Source organism: Mobula hypostoma, chromosome 1 (genome assembly GCF_963921235.1).
Source record: "Mobula hypostoma chromosome 1, sMobHyp1.1, whole genome shotgun sequence".
NCBI lineage: Eukaryota > Metazoa > Chordata > Chondrichthyes > Myliobatiformes > Myliobatidae > Mobula > Mobula hypostoma.
The window spans coordinates 51467143-51488893 of NC_086097.1; the positions used below are offsets into that span (position 1 = coordinate 51467143).

The window sequence follows — 21751 nt, forward strand, 5'->3', positions numbered from 1 at the left end:
AGACGGCATTTATATAGAAACCATAGAAAAACTACAGCACAGAAACAGGCCTTTTGGCCCTTCTTGGCTGTGCCGAACCATTTTCTGCCTAGTTCCAGAAATATGTCCACCGGGATTCTTCCAGTTCGCAAGGATGCCCCAGGGCATATCGGGAGCCCCTATGATCTTCCAGCATGTCATGCAGAAAACAGTGGGAGATATGAACCTGCTTGAGGTATTGGTGTACCTGGATGACCTCACAGTGTTTGGGTTACGGTTAAAGGTAATGGGTGCTTTGGAATGTGAACCGTCTAATGACGGGAGGGTGTTTTTGTGCTGTGTGCCTGACAGCAAGGTGATCTGGGTCTTTGGTTCGGCAGGAGACGAAGAGAGAAGATGCCGGAGTGGAGCCATGACCTGATGAAGGCTGGGGAGATCGAAGGAGGATCGGTAAAGGGGAAACCATGAGCTACAACTTGTGCGCACATTAGATAGTTTCATTAAAATGGGCCCTTTTCTTTTTTTGCTTTTTCTTCACTAACCCTGTGGTCAAATTAAGAATTATAAAGATAAATCGTTTAATTGTATGTGCGTACTGTCTGTTATTTTCTGGTACTGATTTGTAACAGGGTAACAAATCTCACAGCATCGACACAAACGGGGGGTTTAGGGGTGGACTCGCATCTCAACCTCATCCGTTTGGCAGGGCCAAAGATTGTCTTCCCTAGACTTATGCAGACGACAGAACCTGAGGGTTACACACATAATACACAAAAAATGAAGGAAAATAAATAACTCAGTAAAGATTTAAAAATTTAGAACGAATCTATAAATCTTGAAAATGATGCTAATTGATAAAGATATCTAACCTCATTTAACAATTTATATGTACTTCAAACTTAATTTTCATGTGTCCACTGCATGGACGAATTAGCTTAAACCACAATCAAATAAAATCACTAATATTTGTTTGCATTATGCAAATATATAGTAATGTAGAAAATCTTTAGAAAATAACGTTACTACCTACATTGTCATTTGGGTAGAGGACTCTACTAATATTTTCAGCAACATTTCTGTCCAGCACAGCTTGGATGTAGTCCCCAACGTTAACTGTTGAGAATGAAAACAATGCTAAATTTACATTATAGTGGCATCTGATATCAAACATATATTATAGTGGCATACTTCGGCATAGCTGCTAGAGGAACGCAGTGGGTTAGGCAGCATACATGGAGGCAAAGAATTAGTCAACATTTTAGGTTGAAACACTGCATCAGAACATAATAGAGGTCTTTAATGACAATGTCAAATTCCAGGCCAATCATCTTAAACTAAGCCACAGGGGGATCTTTCAACCATTTAGACCAAAGTTACAATAAAGTTTGGTGCTCCATGCACTCTCTGGCCATGCACCCACTACTCTGTGTTAATATCTTACCTTTGACATCCCATATACTTTCCTACAATCACCTTAAAATCATGCCCTGTTACAATATGCGGGGGGTTTGACACAAAGAAAAATTGGCTGGAGTCACTTTGTGCTTTCGTGATGCATCAAAAATCAAACATACAAAAAATTAGCGAAAATAGTGAAAAGAAGACAGCTAATATTTACAAAAAGTTGTCTATCAGAAAGCACAACATCAGTTCTGTACTTATACTTGGCCAGTGTGAACCCTGGCGGCTCAATATCTCTCCACTACTGAGAGCAAACTGCTCCATTTTTTTTAGCACCAGGACAAACCATTTTAATTACCCCCAAAGTTAACTTAAGGTTACACATGAATTAGAATATGATGCACTCCACAATGTATTTACAATTGTATGACATAATAAACAGAAGTATCTACCTTAATTACAGTATACAAACAATTTATACACATTTACATATCCCCATTATGAAAGAAATGAAATACCATAAAGCCAAATTGCCATTTGTCACATGGTCCCTCATATTAGCCATTTCTGCCCTGGGAAAAAGTCTCCTGATGTCCTCTCAATCTATGCTTCTTATCATCTTGTACACCCCTCATCCTCCTCCTTTCCAAATAGAAAAGCCCGAGCTTGCTCAACCAATCCTCATAAGACATGCCCTCTAATCCAGACAACATCCTGGTAAATCTCCTCTGCACCCTCTCTGAACTTTCCAGATCCTTCCTATAATGAGGCAATCAGAACTTAACACAATATTGGAAGTGTGGTCTAACCAGGGTTTTATTGAGTTGTAACATTACCTCGCGGTTCAATCCCCCAAATAATGAAGGACAACACACCATACACCATTAATGGTTCATAAAAGTGTCTGCCATTTAAGCATATAAAAACTAGTAAAATTGAAGGGAAATACTTTGAAAAATTGTGTTTTGTTAAAACATGAACATAAAAGCATTTAGAAATTATTAATAGATCAAACTAAAGCAAAATAATTAAAACAAATGACTCCTTTTTGCCTCCTAAATCTGAGCCCTACAAGCCCCATTGTAATAAATGAGGCCTTAGATTCTGCACGACATCTGACCGAATAAAAATGATTCCTCTGTGTAATGCTGGAGAGTGCTAGCAAGAGAGAAGCAGGCCAAAGCTGATTGGAAAGGGACACTAGTAGGGATGACAGCAGAGCAGCAATGGTCGGAGTTTCTGGGAGTAATTTGGAAGAGGCAAGATTAATTCATCCCAAAGAAGAAGCAATCATCTAAAGGGAAGATGAGGCAACCATGGCTAATAAGGGAAGTCTAATACAGCATAGACACAAAAGAGAGTGCATACAATACAGCAAAAATCAGTGGGTGAAAAGCTAGAGGATTGGGAAGCATTTAAAAACCAACAGAAAGCAACTAAAAAAGCAATAAGGAGAGAAAAGGTGAAATATGAAGATAACATACCCAATAATGTAGAAGACGATGCCAAGATTTTTCAGATATAAAAAGAGTAAAAGAGAGCAAGAGTAAATATTGGTCTACTGGAAAATTACACTGAAAAACAAGGAAATGGCAGATGAACTGAGTAAGTATTTTGCATCAACCTTCACTATGGAAGACACCAACAGCATTCCAGAAATTTGAGACAGTCAAGGGGAGAAAAAGTGACTGCTACGAAGGAGAAATTGCTTGGGAAGTGGAAATGTTTGAAGTCAGCAGATTAACACCAAAGATTCTATTAGTTTTATTACTTCTTGTAACTGCATACTAGCCTTATGTGAATTGTGCACCTTGGAACTCCGCAATCCATCACAATTCAGGTAATACTTTTAAAAATACATTTGTTGTGCCAAAATTGCCAATTTCATGATCTCTTACATTGTACAGTGAAACTCCAATAATCCAGGATATTTGGGACTTTGATGGTTGAAATTGGGCAGATCATCTGGAATACTGGATGTTATTGCTATTAATAGCTCAAGACACTTTAAATGCATTTTTTTATATGTTACAGAGTACATTTTCTAGTGAACCCAGTAGGTTTAAGGGGTATAGGGGATGCTTACATGAATTGGGACTCTGATAAGTTTATAGGGAGTGCTGTTCCTGATGCCCGAGTCAATTTAAAGGGCCAAAGTAATTTCAAACAGAGTACAAGAACACAGGATTCCTGTACTCCCTTGAAACTCACCAGGACACAGGCTCCCTTAAAATCAACTGGTACCTCATTTCTGTACTCTCTTGGAACTCAACTGGGCCATGATTCCCATGTTGCCTTGCAATTTATCGTGGTTCTAGTGAGTTTTAAGGGAGTTTGACAATCGTGCTGAACTACTGGGATTTCCAAGTCAGATAGCAGATTATTGGAGCTTTGCTAGTACTCTGCCTGTCAGATTTTGCCTACTCATTTAATTTTATCTGTATTTCTCTCTAGCCTTCTTATATTCTCTTCAAAGCTACTATTCTTTCTTTCTTTGTGTCATCAGCTAATTTAATAACCATACTTTGGACCCTTCATCAATATAAACTGTAACATCAAAACAGCAATACCAATTCCAGTAGCAGGCTTCTTGTTAAATAGAGTCATAGAACACTACAGCACAAAAACTGACCCTCTGGCCCATCTAGTCTGTGCCAAATCATTAATCTGTCTAGCCCTATCAACCTGCCTCTGCATCATAGCCCTCCATACCCCTCCCATCGATATGCCTGTCCAAATTTCTCTTAAATGTTGAAATTGAACCCACATCCACCTCTTCTATTGGCACTCATTCCACACACTTCCAACCTCTGAGTGAAGAAGATCCTCCTCATGTTCCTTTTAAACACTTTATCTTCCACCCTTAACCCATGACCTCTAATTGTAGTCTTACCCTATCTACCCAATCACCCTATCTATAACCCTCATAATTTTTGCATACCTCTTTCAAATATCCCCTCAGTCTTCTATGTTCTGGGGAATAAAGCTCTAACCTATCAAATCTTTCCCTATAACTCAGGTCCTCAAGTTCTGGCAACATTCTTACTTACATCTTTCCAGTAAGCAGATGACCAAAACTACACACAGTACTCCATCTTAAAGGATCACCCATGATTAAATGGCGGGGCAGACTTGATGGGCCAAATAGCCTAATTCTGCTCCAATGTCTTAAGGTCTTATGCAATTTCAACATAACATCCCAACTCCTGTATATTGATTTATGAAGACAAATGTGCTGATAGCTTTCTTTATGACCCTATCTACCTATGACACCACTTTCAAGGAATTATGGATCTGTATTCCCATATCCCTCTGTCCCCAGGGCCCTATTGCTCACCAAGCTAGACCTATTCTGGTTGGTCTTCCCAAAACGCACACTTCACACTTATCTGCATTAAATTCCATCTGCTATTTTTCAGCCCATTTTTCCAGATGGTCTAGATCCCGCTGCAAGCTTTGACAGTCTTGCTTGCTGCCCGCTACACTCCCAATTTTGGTGTCTTTGGCAAATTTGCCGATCCAGGTAATCCAGGTATTATCATGATCATTGATATAGATGACAAACAACAAGTCCAGCACTGATCCCTGCGGCACACCACTAGTCACCGTCAGAGAAGCTATCATCTACTATCACGCTCTGGCTTCTCCAGCAAAGTCAATGTTTAATCTAGTTTACTACCTCATCTTGAATGCCAAGTGACTGAACTTCTTGACCAATCCTCCCATGCAGGACTGTGTCAAGGTCCTGCTAAAGTCCATGTAGACCAGCGGTCCCCAACCACCGGGCCTCAAAGCACGTGCTACCGGGCCGCGAGGAAACAATATGATTTGGCGATATGAATCAGCTGCACCTTTCCTCATTCCTCAGGATGAGAGCTCAACATTCAGGGATATTCAATATTCAGGAGGGATAGACATGAAAGAAAAGGAGGCGGGGTAGCATTGCTGGTTAGCGAGGAGATTAACGCAATAGAAAGGAAGGACATTAGCCGGGAGGATGTGGAATTGATATGGGTAGAGCTGCATAAGACTAGGGGGCAGAAAACGCTGGTGGGAGTTGTGTACAGGCCACCTAACAGTAGTAGTGAGGTTGGGGATGGCATTAAACAGGAAATTAGAAATGCGTGCAATAAAGGAACAGCAGTTATAATGGGTGACTTCAATCTACATATAGATTGGGTGAACCAAATTGCTAAGGGTGCTAAGAGGATTTCTTGGAATGTATGCGGGATGGTTTTCTGAACCAACATGCCGAGGAACCAGCTAGAGAGCAGGCCATTCTAGACTGGGTATTGAGCAATGAGGAAGCGTTAATTAGCAATCTTGTCGTGAGAGGCCCCTTGGGTAAGAGTGACCATAATATGGTGGAATTCTTCATTAAGATGGTGAGTGACATAGTTAATTCAGAAACAAAGGTTCTGAACTTAAAGAAGGGTAACTTTGAAGGTATGAGACGTGAATTAGCTAAGATAGACTGGCAAATGATACTTAAAGGGTTGACGGTGGATATGCAATGGCAAGCATTTAGAGATCGCATGGATGAATTACAACAATCGTTCATCCCAGTTTGGCAAAAGAATAAATCAGGGAAGGTACTGCACCCGTGGCTGACAAGGGAAATTAGGGATAGTATCAATTCCAAAGAAGAAACATACAAATTAGCCAGAAAAAGCAGCTCACCTGAGGACTGGGAGAAATTCAGAGTCCAGCAGAGGAGATCAAAGGGCTTAATTAGGAAAGGGAAAAAAGATTATGAGAGAAAACTGGCAGGGAACATAAAAACTGACTGTAAAAGTTTTTATAGATACGTGAAAAGAAAAAGATTGGTTAAGACAAATGTAGGTCCCTTACAGTCAGAAACAGGTGAATTGATCATGGGGAACAAGGATATAGCAGACCAATTGAATAACTACTTTGGTTCTGTCTTCACTAAGGAGGACATAAATAATCTTCCGGAAATAGCAGGGGACAGAGGGTCTAGTGAGATGGAGGAACTGAGGGAAGTACATGTTAGTAGGGAAGTGGTGTTAGTTAAATTGAAGGGATTAAAGGCAGATAAATCCCCAGGGCCAGATGGTCTGCATCCCAGAGTGCTTAAGGAAGTAGCCCAAGTAATAGTGGATGCATTAGTGATAATTTTTCAAAACTCTTTAGATTCTGGACTAGTTCCTGAGGATTGGAGGGTGGCTAATGTAACCCCGCTTTTTAAAAAAGGAGGGAGAGAGAAACCGGGGAATTATAGACCGGTTAGCCTAACATCGGTGGTGGGGAAAATGCTAGAGTCAGTTATCAAAGATGTGATAACAGCACATTTGGAAAGCGGTGAAGTCATCGGACAAAGTCAGCATGGATTTGTGAAAGGAAAATCATGTCTGACGAATCTCATAGAATTTTTTGAGGATGTAACTAGTAGAGTGGATAGGGGAGAACCAATGGATATGGTATATTTGGATTTTCAAAAGGCTTTTGACAAGGTCCCACACAGGAGATTAGTGTGCAAACTTAAAGCACACAGTATTGGGAGTATGGTATTCATGTGGATAGAGAAATGGTTGGCAGAGAGGAAGCAAAGAGTGGGAATAAACGGGACCTTTTCCGAATGGCAGGCAGTGACTAGCGGGGTACCGCAAGGCTCAGTGCTGGGACCCCAATTGTTTACAATATATATTAATGACTTAGGTGAGGGAATTAAATGCAGCATCTCCAAGCTTGCGGATGACACGAAGCTGGGTGGCAGTGTTAGCTGTGAGGAGGATGCTAAGAGGATGCAGGATGACTTGGATAGGTTAGGTGAGTGGGCAAATTCATGGCAGATGCAATTTAATGTGGATAAATGTGAGGTTATCCACTTTGGTGGCAAAAACAGGAGAACAGATTATTATCTGAATGGTGGCCGATTAGGAAAAGGGGAGGTGCAACGAGACCTGGATGTCATTATACACCAGTCATTGAAAGTGGGCATGCAGGTACAGCAGGCGGTGAAAAAGGCAAATGGTATGCTGGCATTCATAGCAAGAGGATTCGAGTACAGGAGCAGGGAGGTACTACTGCAGTTGTACAAGGCCTTGGTGAGACCACACCTGGAGTACTGTGTGCAGTTTTGGTCCCCTAATCTGAGGAAAGACATTCTTGCCATAGAGGGAGTACAAAGAAGGTTCACCAGATTGATTCCTGGGATGGCAGGACTTTCATATGATGAAAGACTGGATCGACTAGGCTTATACTCACTGGAATTTAGAAGATTGAGGAGGGATCTTATTGAAACATATAAAATTCTAAAGGGATTGGACAGGCTAGATGCAGGAAAATTGTCCCGATGTTGGGGAAGTCCAGAACGAGTGGTCACAGTTTGAAGATAAAGGGGAAGCCTTTTAGGACCGAGATGAGGAAAAACTTCTTCACACATAGAGTGATGAATCTGTGGATTTGTCTGCCACAGGAAACAGTTGAGGCCAGTTCATTGGCTATATTTAAGAGGGAGTTAGATATGGCCCTTGTGGCTAAAGGGATCAGAGGGCATGGAGAGAAGGCAGGTACAGGGTTCTGAGTTGGATGATTAGCCGTGATCATACTGAATGGCGGTGCAGGCTCGAAGGGCCGAATGGCCTACTCCTGCACCTATTTTCTATGTTTCTATTCCCTGTCACGCCCACTGTTGAACTTGAACGCACGCGAGGTCATTACCCGTGCGTCATCCATGACAGCGCAGGAAGAAGATCAACTCCTTGAGCTTGCAAATGATGGTGGGCTGAAAAGTATGTTTGACATAACATCCCTGCTGGCATTCTGGATCAAAGTCAAGGCTGAATATCCTGAGATAGCCACGAAAGCACTGAGAATGTTGCTTCCATTTCCAACATATCTCTGCAATGAATGCAACGAAAACTAAATTGCAGAACAGACTGGACATAAGGAACCCCGTTCGAGTATCGCTGTCTCCCATCACTTCTCGATGGGACCGTCTTGTTGCAGGGAAACAAGCACAGGGCTCCCACTGATTCAGCAATATTGGTGTGTTGCAATGATTTTATATGTTCATACAGGGAAAATATGTGCTGTGTGTTTAATATCCAATGTTACTTAAAATGTTATGATGCTATTGACTTATAAGTGACTTATGTAACCATATATAGGTTTCCCCCGCCATCCGAAGGTAGAGCGTTCCTATGAAATGGTTCATAAGCCTGAATGTCGTAAAGCGAAGAAGCAATTACCATTTATTTATCTGGGAAAATTTTGTGAGCGTTCGCAGACCCAAAAATAACCTACCAAATCATGCCAAATAACACATAAAACCTAAAATAACAGTAACATATAGTAAAAGCAGGAATGATATGATAAATACACAGCCTATATAAAGTAGAAATAATGTATGTACAGTGTAGTATCACTTACAAGAATCGGGAAGACAGCTTGCCGAGCACACTGATGATGGTGTGTTAGACTGAGTCGTCGGAGGTTGGGTTGGTGCAGTGGCCCCCACCCTCCAGGCAGCGAACCGATACCGATCCATAGAGAATGCAGGGGTACAGCGGTAGCCAGGAGGCACACAGCACGTCTTTAAGAAAAAAGCCAAAATAAATATGCTAATTAATTACGTGCCAGGCAGCACCTAATTAATTAGCATGTTTTATTTCGGTTTTTTTCTTAAAGATGTGCTGTGTGCCTCCTGGCTACTGCTGCATTCTCCGCAAATCGGTATCTGTCCGCGGCCTGGAGGTTGGGGTGGTGGGACACTGAGGTGTCATCTCATCGTCGTCTGTTTCCATTAGGGCAGGCAGCTCATCTCCTCCTATGACTGCCCGCCTCGATGTCAAAGGTCGAGGTTCGTCGTCTGCTGTGGCTGATGTGGAAGGCTTGCTTGACTGCTCAGCCTCGCGCATTTTTCTATCATACAGTTCTTTGTAAGCACTCAAACCATCTTGCAAATATGCCCTAAACCGACGTACCCTTTCAAAATTAAAGTCGTACTTTATTATTGCAGCAAAAATCTCACACAGTTGCTTCACGTTCAGTTCCTGGACGACTTCACTTTCGCTACTGAATTCGGTTTCAATTGTTATCCTTTCCTCTTCCAATTGCATCAGCTCTTCATCTATCAGTTCTTGATCATGGGGATGCCAAAACCTCTTCAACATTATCTTCGTCAACTTCCACAAGCCAAACTCACTTTGTTCTTACTTCATTCACCACGATCGAAACACTTAATTATGTCTAGTTTTACGTTAAATGTAACACCCTTACGAGCTCTTTTGGGCTTTTCCGATACCTTAGAACTCATCTTGCTAACGGCTGCTCACAGGCACGTGTTTAAGCAATGCCGGCTAGAATGCTGTTCCGAATCTGGGGGAGAGCGGCTGCTCGGGGCGCGTGCTGATTTTTTATCGCGCATTGTTTTTTCTCGCACACTGCCTTTCCTCGTAACAGTGAAAACACCTTCTGTTAGCGAAAACAGGTAACTAATGTAGGTCTTTAGTAACAGTGAGGTTTCGTAAAGCAAACGTTCGAAAAGCCGGGGACACCTGTAACAATTACAGCACGGAAACAGGCCATCTCTGCCCTCCTAGTCCATGCCGAATGCTACTTTCACCTAGTCCCACCGACCTGCACGCAGCCCATAACCCTCCATTCCTTTCCTGTCCATATACCTATCCAATTTTTCTTTAAATGATAATATCGAACCTACCTCTACCACTTCTACTGGAAGTTCGTTCAACACTTACTTCAAGCTCCCCTGTCCTCCCCTGATAATTGACTTATCACTATATTCATCTGAAGAAAATATGCGCTGTGTGTTTACTATTAAATTCATTAGATAAACCCTTTTAGAAACGATATACCAATATTCTGGTCGTGGTTAACCGCCCCCCAACCCCGAACAAAATCGCGAAAAACGATTTGCAGAAAAAAAATTGGCACGTACACGCATGCGACCTGGTGCCTGCGCAAGGCTTCATGGTCATGGTAGTTTTCCCTCGGGGTAAACACAACGTATTTGACTGTTACTCTTGTCCGTTGACAACCCTACACACCCCCCCCACCCCCGGTCGGCCGGGCCGCAACAATATTGTCAATATTAAACCGGTCTGCAGTGCAAAAAAGGTTGGGGACCCCTGATGTAGACAATATCCATTCCTGGTAACTTCCTCTAAAAACTCTATAAGATTAGTTAGACATGAGCTACCATGCATAAAGCCGTGTTGATTATCCCTAATCAATCCCTGTCTATCCAAATACTTATATATTCAGTACTTTAAAATACTTTCCAAAAACTTTCCCATTACTGATGTCTGGGTCACTGGCCTATAATTTCCTGGTTATTCTTAAAGCCTCTCTTAAACAACAGAACAACATTAGCTGTCCTCCGATCCTCTGACACCTCACCCGTGGCTAAATATGTTTTATATACTGTATCTCTGCTAGGGCCCCTACAATTTCTGACTATATAGTCCGAGGGAACACCTTGTCAGGCCCTGGGGATTTATCCACCCTAATTTGTTTTAAGGCAGCAAACAACAGAACCTCTCTAATCTGTATAGAGTCCATAACTTTGCCTCACTTATAGACTGTCCATCTCCTGAGTAAAATCTTATCAAAACTTAACCAGAGACTCATTTATCCTACTATTTGTTGATCTAACCAAACCGATATGATAACCTCATACATATTAGTTTTTATTTTCATAACCTTTGATCAAAAAGACCTACAACATAACCTGAATGAATGAAAACTATAAAATAAAAAGCTTTGAAAATGCAAAGCTGTAAATCAACGAACACACAAGAAAAATGAATTATGAGATCATAGCATGTAAAATTTACCTGAAAACCTTTGAATTCTAGATTTGAGAAAAATCACTGTATACTTGTACATAAATGCATAATCCACAGCATCTACAATCTTAACATTAGAACTTCTATCTCCTGATATATTAAAATAAAGTTTATTAATAAATAAAGAATAAATTACTTAAAGATTTTATTTTGAATTCATAAAACTATAGAATGTTAAAGCACAGAAATTGGCCATTTATATCATTGTTTATGCCATTACTTATCTAAAGAGCCTAATACAACCTATGTAGCTATTAACTTCTTATGCCTAATGTTATTTTGCAGTTTGCTTTGTGGAATCAATATCTATTGTAATAAACAACTTACAGTGGTGCAAGTGGAAATCATTTGGTGCTTTGGCAGACCACAGCCTCAAAGTATTCACAGTATTGTTTAGATATCCTGGAACTGGAGTATCATATGGTATGGCAAGAACTACCTGCAGGATTAGCAGCAGAACAAAACATTACATTTTGGATGAAAGGAAGACTGTTCATTTCTGAAATTGTGGCTGTTAATTGGTGAGAGACTCTCTGAGGCTCAAGGGAAATTTAGACAGAGTATTATCAAGGCATTGCTTGATCTGACAGAGCCACATGTGTCCAAGCTTAATGAATCATCCCAGATTAAAGTAGATAAATGCTTGAAACAGAGATGGTTACAGGGTCAAAGGGAAGGAACTTCAGATTATTCAGTAAAGAACAATTACATGAATGGCTAAATTCTTTCGTTCAATGTTGTAAGATAATCTGACATTCAGATTTTGAGCCTTTTATGAAAACCAAATTAAATTTGGACAACAAATTATTTGCAGTGCACCCTAAGCAAGCAAGGTACTTAAGAGGGGAATCCTGAAGGATTAGTATCACGCACAATTGAAAGCACCGAACAAAAATGTAAGGAACCATTTTTTGTTAAATATTAAGTACAATTTTTGAGAGTATTTTTTAGAAAATATAAATAAGATCCACACTTGACATTTGTAAAGATTAAGGTGCCAGCCTGGCATTAATTTCAACATATAGATGTACACATCCAAAGCAGTAGATTGTTCAGCCCTTCAAGTTTGTCCCACCACTTAATAAAGAACTAACTGCAATTTAGCTTCACAGTCCTTTCCACCTACAATACCTTCCAACTCTTTATCTATCAAGCTTTAAACATTTTCAAATGCTGCTTCTGCTCCCTTTAACAGAGAAAGTTCCAAAGACAAAAGGCTTTCTGAGAGGAAAATCACCTCATCACCATATTGAACAAATACTTGATTAATTTAAAAAAATCAATCACCTTTAGTTCTGCATTATCCTCTACCTTATCAAGACCCTTTGATATCTTATGCATTTCAAATCTTCTCACTCTTTTAATCTTCAAGACAAGGACACAAGCACAGTTTGCTTCATTACTTGAGCTGATGATGTAGCAAAGGTTCTTCATTAAGACAAGATAGTGAGTTTCAACTTCACAGAATGGCCAGGAATGCCTGTGGTCATGCATCCTCTCCCTATTTTCTTGTTTCTTAACCACAGCTCCATCCCCATTACTTACATTGTTACGCAGGTAAAAATAGGAGTGGGTACATATTGTAGTGTGCTGGATGCTGAACACCAGAGCTATAGAAAGAAACATAGAAACATAGAAAACATACAGCACAATACAGGCCCTTCAGCCCATAAAGTCGTGCCGAACATGTCACTACCTTAGAAATTACCAGGGTTACCCATAGCCCTCTATTTTTCTAAGCTCCATGAACCTATCCAAAAGTCTCTTAAAAGACCCTATTGTATTCGCCTCCACCACCGTTGCTGGCAGCCCATTCCATGCACTCACCACTCTCTGCATAAAAAACTTACCCCTGACATCTCTTCTGTACCTACTCCCAAGCACCTTAAACCTGTGCCCTCTTGTGGCAGCCATTTCAGCCCTGGGAAAAAGCCTCTGACTATCCACACGATCAATGCCTCTCATCATCTTATATACCTCTATCAGGTCACCTCTCATCCTCTGTCTCTCCAAGAAGAAAAGGCCGAGTTCACTGTTTTCATAAAGCATGCTCCCCAATCCATGCAACATTCTTGTAAATCTCCTTTGCACCCTTTCTATGGTTTCCACATCCTTCCTGTAGTGAGGCGACCAGAACTGAGCACAGTACTCCAAGTGGGGTCTGACTAGGGTCCTATATAGCTGCAACATTACCTCTCGGCTCCTAAATTCAATTCCACGATTGATGAAGGCCAATACACCATATGCCTTCTTAACCACAGAGTCAACCTGCGCAGTTGCTTTGAGCGTCCTATGGATTCAGACCCCAAGATCTCTCTGATCCTCCACACTGCCAAGAGTCTTATCATTAATACTATATTCTGCCATCATATTTGACCTACTAAAATGAACCACTTCACACTTATCTGGGTTGAGCTCCATCTGCCACTTCTCAGCCCAGTTTTGCATCCTATCAATGTCCTGCTGTAACCTCTGAGAGTCCTCCACACTATCTACAACACCCCCAACCTTTGTGTCATCAGCAACCTTACTAACCCATTCCTCCACTTCCTCATCCAGGTCATTTATAAGAATCACAAAGAATAAGAGTCTAAGAACAGATCCGAGAGGCACACCTCAGCTATGTTAAAACAAAAGCAGTACAAAATAGAAATAATCTTACAATCAACAAATCAAAGTTCTTCAGGCGTGTCAAGTCCAGTCAAAAATACTGGTAAGCCATTAAGCAGCTTACAAGAGAAGTAGATTTCAAGAGAAAGATGGTTAGGGCATTTAGAGATCAAGTGGGAGGAAGTGAAGGGTCTCCTAAGGAGTATTAAGGTGGATAAGTCCCCAAGGCCTGATGGGATTTACCCCAGGTTATTGAAGGAGGCAAGAGATGAGATTGCTGAGACCTTGACCAATATCTTTATGTCCTGTCTAGCCACAGGTGAAGTCCCAGAACACTGGTGAGAGGCTAATATTATACCTCTATTTAAGAAGGGAACAATGGAAAATCCTGACAACTGCAGACCAGTGAGCCTCATATCAGATGTACGAAAATTGCTGGAGAAAATTCCTAGGGATAGGATATATGAGCATTTGGAAACCTTATTAGGGAGAGCCAGCATGGCTTTGTGTGTAGTAGATCATGCCTTACCAACTTGATTGAGTTTTTTTGACAAGTTGACAAGAGGGATTGATGAGGGTAAGGCAGTGGATGTTATCTACATGGATTTTAGTAAGGTATTTGACAAAGTCCCTCACATGAGGCTAATCCAGAAGATTAAGGTGCATGGGATCCGCAGTGAATTGGTTGCTTGGACTCAGAACTGGCTTGTGCATAGAAGACATAGGATAATGGTTGAAGGGACTCAGTTGAGCTGGAAGTCTGTAATTAGTGGAGTTCTGCAGGGACACGTGCTGGGACCTCTGCTGTTCATAATGTATACAAATGACCTTGATGAAAATGTAGATGGGTTGGTTAGTAAATTTGTGGATGATACCAAGATTGGTGGAGTTGTGGATAGTGTAGAAGACTGGCAAAGAACAAACCACGATATAGATCAGTTGCAGATATGTGCTGAAAAATGGCAGATGGAGTTTAACCTAGATATAAGTTCAGTGTTGCACCTCAGTAGGGCAAATGCAAGAAGACAGTACACTGTTAAGATCAAGGTCCTTAAAAGTGTTGCTGAGCAGAGAGCTCTTGGGATCCAAGTTCATAGTTCCTTGAAAGTGGCTACACAGGTTGATAAGGTGGTTAAGAAGGCTTATGGAATGCTGGTTTTTATTAGTCAAGGCATTGAGTTCAAAAGTCAAGTGGCTATGTTGCAACTTTATAAAAGTGTGGTTAGGCCACATCCGGAGTATTGCATATTGTTCTGGTCGCCCCACTAAAGGAAGAATGTTGAGGCTTTGGAAAGGGTGCAGAAGAGGTTTACCAGGATGCTGCCTAGTTTAGAAGGCATGTACTATCACGAGAGGCTGGATAAACTTGGTTTATTTTCTCTGAATTGTCAGAGGCTGAGTGGAGATCTGACCGAGGTTTACCAGACTATGAGAGGCATAGGTAGAGTGGACAGAGAGTATCTGTTTCCCAGGGTTGAAATGTCTATACTAGAGGGCATTCATTGAAGGAGAGTGGGGGTAGGTTCAAGGGAGATGTGAGGGGTAATTTTTTTTACTCAGAGTCGTGGATGCCTGGAATGTGCTGCCTGGTATGGTGTAAGAGGCAAATACATTAGAGGCTTTTAAGAGATGTTTGGACAGGCACATGGATGTAAGGAAGATGAAGGGATATAGACATAATGTAGGTTGGAGGAACTAGTGTTTGGGTGTTTTTGATTTGCTTTTTAACTGGTTCAGAACAACACTACGCACCAAATGGCCCGTTCCTGTGCTGTACTCTTCCATATTCTATGTTTAAAAGCCCCATGATCACCTTTGGTGCAGTTTAAGAGATAGTCCAAAGAGAAGGCTGAAGCAATTGAAATCAGGCAGCTGTATTTAGTACCTGTTCTATCTGGTACATCCAACCCAGTGAGCTTTCATGAACTACTCCAGTCTCTAGTGAAGTTATTCCCACAATATTTGGAGTTCCAGGATTTAGATTCAGTGGCATGAAGAAAGAGCTACGTATTTTCTTATCAGGATGATAAGTGATTTGAAGGGAAATTTCAGGTGGGGTTATTCCCTTTTTCCAGCTGTCCTTATTTGTAGAGGTCGTGGTTTTGGGAGCTGACATCAAAAACCTGAATTCCAGATGTAAGGCAATACTAGGTAGCATTTCATGAAATGAGTTATCAAGGACTCCTAGCACAAACAAGAGAAAATCTGCAGATGCTGGAAACTGAGCAACACACACAAGATGCTGGAGGAACTCGGCAGGCCAGGCAGCATCTATGGAAAAATATACAGTTGTTGTTTTGGGCTGAAACCCTTTGGCAGGACTGGAAAAAAAAGCTGAGGAGTAGATTTAAAAGGTGGGGGAAGGGAGAAAGAAACACCAGGTGAAAGGTGAAACCTGATGGGGGAAGGATGAAGTAAAGATCTGGGAAGTCTGATTGGTGAAAGAGACAGAAGGCCATGGAAGAAAGAAAAAGGGGGGGGAGGAGCACCAGTGGGAGGCAATGGGTGGGCGAGGAGATAAGGTGGAGGGAAAAGGGAAATGGTGAAGGGGGAGGGGTGGGGGCATTACCGGGAAATTTGAAAAATCGATGTTCATACCATCAGGTTGGAGGGTAGCCAAACAGAAAATAAGGTGTTGTTCCTCCAACCTAAGGGGTGGCCTCATCATGACAGTGGAGGAGGCCATGGATAGACATATCAGAATGGGAAGTGGAATTAAAATGGGTGGCCACTGGGAGATTAGATTAGATTATGAGGACACGCAGTCCTCTTTTATTGTCATTTAGTAATGCATACATTAAGAAATGATACAATATTTCTCCGGTGTGATATCACAGAAACACAGGACAGACCAAGACTGAAAAACTAACAAAAAAACCACATAATTATAACATATAGTTACAACAGTGCAACAATACCATAACCCATGGCACAGTAAAAAAGTTCAAAGTCTCTCCAAAGTCCCACATCTCACGCAGATGGGAGAAGGAAGAAAACTCTCCCTACCATGCCCGACCACAGTCCGAGTCTGAGTCATCCGAAAACTTCAAGCTCTGATCAGCCCTCTGACATCGAGTACCGAGCACCATCTCTGCTGAACGCTTCGACCTCAGCCTCGGTCGCCAGCAGCAGGCAAAGCCGGGGATTTTGGGGCCTTCCCTCCGGAGATTCTCAATTGCACAGTAGCAGCAGCAGCAGCGAACTGGGTATTTCAGAAATTTCTCCAGATGTTCCTCTGCTTCTCACGTCTGTCTCCATCAAATCATAATTGTGCACGGTGTCCTACTTAATAAATACGATATCATTTCACCGGAGAGCTGCTCACGCTGCTTTGCACGGCCATCTTCTCTGCCCGCCTTCTCGCTTGTTCTGGCAGACAGAGTATAGATGCTCAGCGAAGCTGTCTCCCAATCTACGTCAGGTCTCCCCAATATACAGGAGGCTACACCTGGAGCACCGAAGACAGTAAATGACTCCAACAGTCTTGTAGGTGAAGTGTCACCTCACTAGGAAGGACCGTTCAGGGCCCTGAATGGTAGTGAGGGAGGAGGTGTAGGGGCAGGTGTAGCACTTGTTCTGCTTGCAAGGATAGGTGCCAGAAGGGAGATCAGTGGGGAGGGACGAACAGACAAGGAAGTTGCTTAGGGAGCGATCCCTGCGGAAAGCAGAAAGTGTTGGGGGAGAGATGTGCTTGATTTTAGCTGTATTAATAGCACGTCAATGATTATTGAGGGTTAAACATGCACTGGAGGAGCAAGAGAAATGATTAATTGCTATGAAGCCTCAGAGAAGGAAGGAAATTGCCGCATATCGAAAAAGTTAGTGTGCTAAGGGCTTCAAGTGTGTTGAGTGCTAAGAGTGCTCCAGGACAGTCCTATGGTGTGAGTTCTTATATTGAAAAGGCACAGAGAAAAACAAAAACACCCAATGTCAATGTTAAGCAATATATCTATTTTCTATCTGTCTGTATTGTATTTTGTGTTGCATGTTTACCTTGGGTAATTTGTCACATAGGCTGGGTGTGGTAAAAACAAATGAGAATAGTTACCTCAGGAATGATTTTTTTGTTGATTGCTTATTTGGGCTCTTTGCTTAGTTACACTTAATTATGCTAATTTGAATGCTAATTACTCTCATTTTGCTATATCTCTAATTTAGTTTCGTTAGTTTTTTATCACGATAAGATCATTTGTCTTTTCAGGTTTTGTAATGAAAGGTCGAACGTACTTTTTTCAATGGAATTCAGTTATTTGGAAGTGCGTCATACAGTCTCTTAGTGGTTTGCTTTCAAGTAACCACTACAGTTGTACTATGTTAAACTTCATTCATAGCTCCTCAGAAAATGAAAGTTCTTGGTGGCTGCACTAAAAGTTCGACAATCTTCAGTAATGTTAAGAGGCAAAACACACTTTGGAGACTCCCTATAACAGGCATCTCACAACACAAAGAAGAATGTGTTTTACTGTTGATTGAAAAACATGAAATTTATGCTGGCTTGAAGTGTTATTCTCTGACACTCGTCTCATAAGATGACCAAACTATACTGATGGTGGCAGTGAATTTCATCATCAATGCCAGTTTCATGAAGAAGTGCTCTTGAAATAAGGAAAATGGTCCACATTTTCCAGAGTCTCATTGCTAACCTGCCAGAATGTGGCATTTTACAGTGTGGGCAGATTGCTAGAGGACTGTTGTTTTGTGGGTATTTTATGTATGGCCCATTCTCTCATACACATCATTGAATGAATTAACAATGACTTCTAAATCAGCCTCCAAATGCACAAACACAAATATCATCTCCAAACTGGAGCTTGATGATTAAAGTTGGAGTGACCTTAGCTATGGAGTGAATGGAATAGAAGTGATCAGAATAGAACAGATTTTCTCATTTGTCTTATAGTATAGCTCTACTGCATTGGGAAGCACGTTGAAAACAGATGCCATACTGTGATGAGAAAGATTGGAGAGATAACATTAATCTATTTTGGAATGGTTCATTGATAGACTCTGTTAACTTCCATGCCACCATGCAGATGAAGAATGGAAACCATTTTTTAATTCTGCCAAATTTGAGAAGGATGCTTTGTTGACAGAGTCAAAAACTTCTGAGCTAAAAAAATGTTAAACTATTAATGCTGCCCATTCATTTCTCTTAGGATTGACACAAGGTGAGGATAACATCCACTCTGCCTCTCAATGGATAGACTCCACACTGCGATTCCTTATTATCACCAGGAGGAAGCAACTGCAGAGGCTTGTGTTCCAGACAGAAGATAAAGCTCTCTGTCAATACTTTTCCTGAAAATGGTCACAGTCACTAAATATCCAAGGTCCCTGGCACATCCTCCACTTCCCAGAGGCAGGAGAAGAGACCATGAAATTGTGTTCAAAGTTCCCCTCCAAATTTAGAACTTAACAACCGAGATGGCTGTGGACGCCGAGTCACTAAGCACATACAACACAGATTGATAGGTTTTTGAATATCAATAGAATCAAGCAATAAAGAGTTAGTACAGGAAAAAGGTGCTGAAGTGGAAGATCAGCTGCAGAATAGTCTTACTGAACAGTTGAAATGATGCCTGGGCCAAAAAAAGCCTGCTCCAACTTCTAATTCTTGTATTCAGTATCTTTTGCACCAGGGATTTTGTGGTTCTTCAGTTGACATGCAGATTTTTCAAACTCTTGTTACCTGGGGAAGCAGTGAGACTGCACTAGTTAGTGTACAGTGGAAAGTAGTCAATTAAGGGAATTTCCTTTCAGCAGACTGCTTTTTCTACATTCATGTCGGCCCACTGGTTGCATATTTAAAGTGGAATGATCAAGAGAGATCAAGACATCAGAGACTGATGGATACAATTGTTCTGTGGCTATTGGTCTGTAATGCCCACACATATCCACTTCTGAGCTGCCAGATTCATTCTGACTAAATTCCATTTTAGCATGATGATAACGAAGCCTGAATTACATTCAGTTAGCGTAACAGACATGGCATCTTATTCACATGCCCAAGAGCAGGTATCTATATCAGATACTCGAGTCCGAGTTCAGTAATAGGAAAAAAAATATAAGATAGATTGAGGAAAAGATCCAAAGATATTCTCAATCTTCCCAAACTGTAGCATTTCATTGACTCACTGAATCCAGCCTTTGGATTGCAGTGAGTCAATGAAATGTTACAGTTTGTGATTGGAGGTAGCATTGTAAAGCTTAAGCCTAAGTGTCAGGAGTACCAACCACCTCATACCCAATAGCACTGGAGTGAAAACAAGCTTTACTCGATCTTGAGGCAGAGTAGGAGCAGTAAAGAAGGAATATACAGAAGAACAACATAACTGTGGGGAATCTAGAATTAAACAGGATAGTTTCATGTTAAAAGATGCTCTATAAAAGTGAGGCGAGGAGAGATTTCTTCCCTCTTCCGAGTGTCATTGTTTGTAATTCTCTACCCCAGCGTAGCGTAGCGTTTGGCACAACAGTATGTTCTCCCTGTGACCCTGTGGATTTCTTCCAGGTGTTCTGGATTACCCCCACAATCCAAAGACGTACCAGTTGGTCATGGTAAATTGTCCCGTGATTACGCTACAGAAATATGAGCTAGGCATAGGAAGTTAAACAAACTCCAATGAATGAAAGAATGCTTTGAAATTTGTGGCTTCTCACACTGCTAACTATCAATACAACTCCATTTCTTAACTTTTTCTAGATCAGGAAGTATTAACCTGCTTGATCTATAGAGTTTTCCCAAAATTTTCTTGCTTTTCTTTCAGATTTTCAGCATCTATAGTTTATGGTTCTTTGATTATTGTCTCATTAAATATTTAGCTAGCAGTCCAAGTTATAGAAGAACAACATGAATATAGCTCATATCAAATACACACTATTGTATTTATGTTTGATTTCACATTATAAACACCAATTCAAAAATACTAAATGACTATTGTAAGACAAAAAAAAAGCACCATACCTCTGTGTCGATCCATTTGGCACCATCTCTAGTATGTTGTACAGAACCATAGAAATGAATTGGTATTACATACTCAGGCCGAGCCTTTTCCCAAGGGTTGCCAAGTTGCAGCCAATGATCAGGTTCTTCTACCTATAATCAGGCAAAATAAAGCTTTAATAGTATTCCCTTGTGTAAATAATCACTCTGTGCCTAAATGTACTTTAAATGGAATATTTGTTACACCATCACTGTCAGATTATACAGAATGGCAAATTAAACCTTATGTAAGCAACTTCCAAATGCACCAACCTTCTTACTAAAGAATCAAGAATAATTTTCCTCCTGTGGTGAGACATTCCTTTGTTAAACTACTTTTAGAAATAAGGAGCATGGTAATGTAATTGCAAGTAATGATTATGCATTTCTGATCTGACCACTGCTATTTTACTTCAAAGTTCAAATTAAATATATTATCCAAGTATATATATGTCACAATATACAACCCTGAGATTTATTTTTTGCAGGCATACTCAATAAATCCATAATAGAATCAATGAAACACTGCACCAGCTTGGGTGTTCAACCTATGTACAAAAGACAACAAACTGTACAAACACAAAAAGAATGAAATAATAATAATAATCAGTAAGTAAGCAAAAATATCAAGAACATGAGATGAAGAGTCCTTGAAAGTGAGTCCGTATGTTGTGGGAACATTTCAGTGAAGTTGAGTGAAATTAATCCTTTTCAATCAAGAGTCTGATGGTTGAGGGGTAATAACTGTTGCCGAACCTGGTGGTGTGGATAAGATAGCGCCTGCAAACAACACTACCTTAGGAGACATCTTCTGGATAGTCTCAAAACTTTTACATCCTTTTTATTTTATTCTAGTACTTTTAGAGACTGTGACCTACAGTTTGAAAATTGATTGAGTGATCTGGTGCTCTGCTATCTTTGAGAAGATTCCAGGTGGACAGCAGCC

General features: G+C 40.9%; 1 protein-coding gene across 1 annotated transcript in view; it reads right to left on the reverse strand.

Moving 5' to 3' along the window:
* The window catches only part of pygl (phosphorylase, glycogen, liver), a 130943-nt gene that overhangs the window by 85150 nt on the left and 24042 nt on the right, over positions 1 to 21751 (reverse strand). Inside the window, exons 5-7 of the mRNA XM_063048653.1 lie at positions 20788 to 20919; positions 11541 to 11652; positions 1010 to 1092 (exon numbers count right to left, since the gene is read on the reverse strand). Coding sequence (XP_062904723.1) covers positions 1010 to 1092; positions 11541 to 11652; positions 20788 to 20919 — 327 coding nt within the window. The remainder of the gene's footprint in view (positions 1 to 1009; positions 1093 to 11540; positions 11653 to 20787; positions 20920 to 21751) is intronic.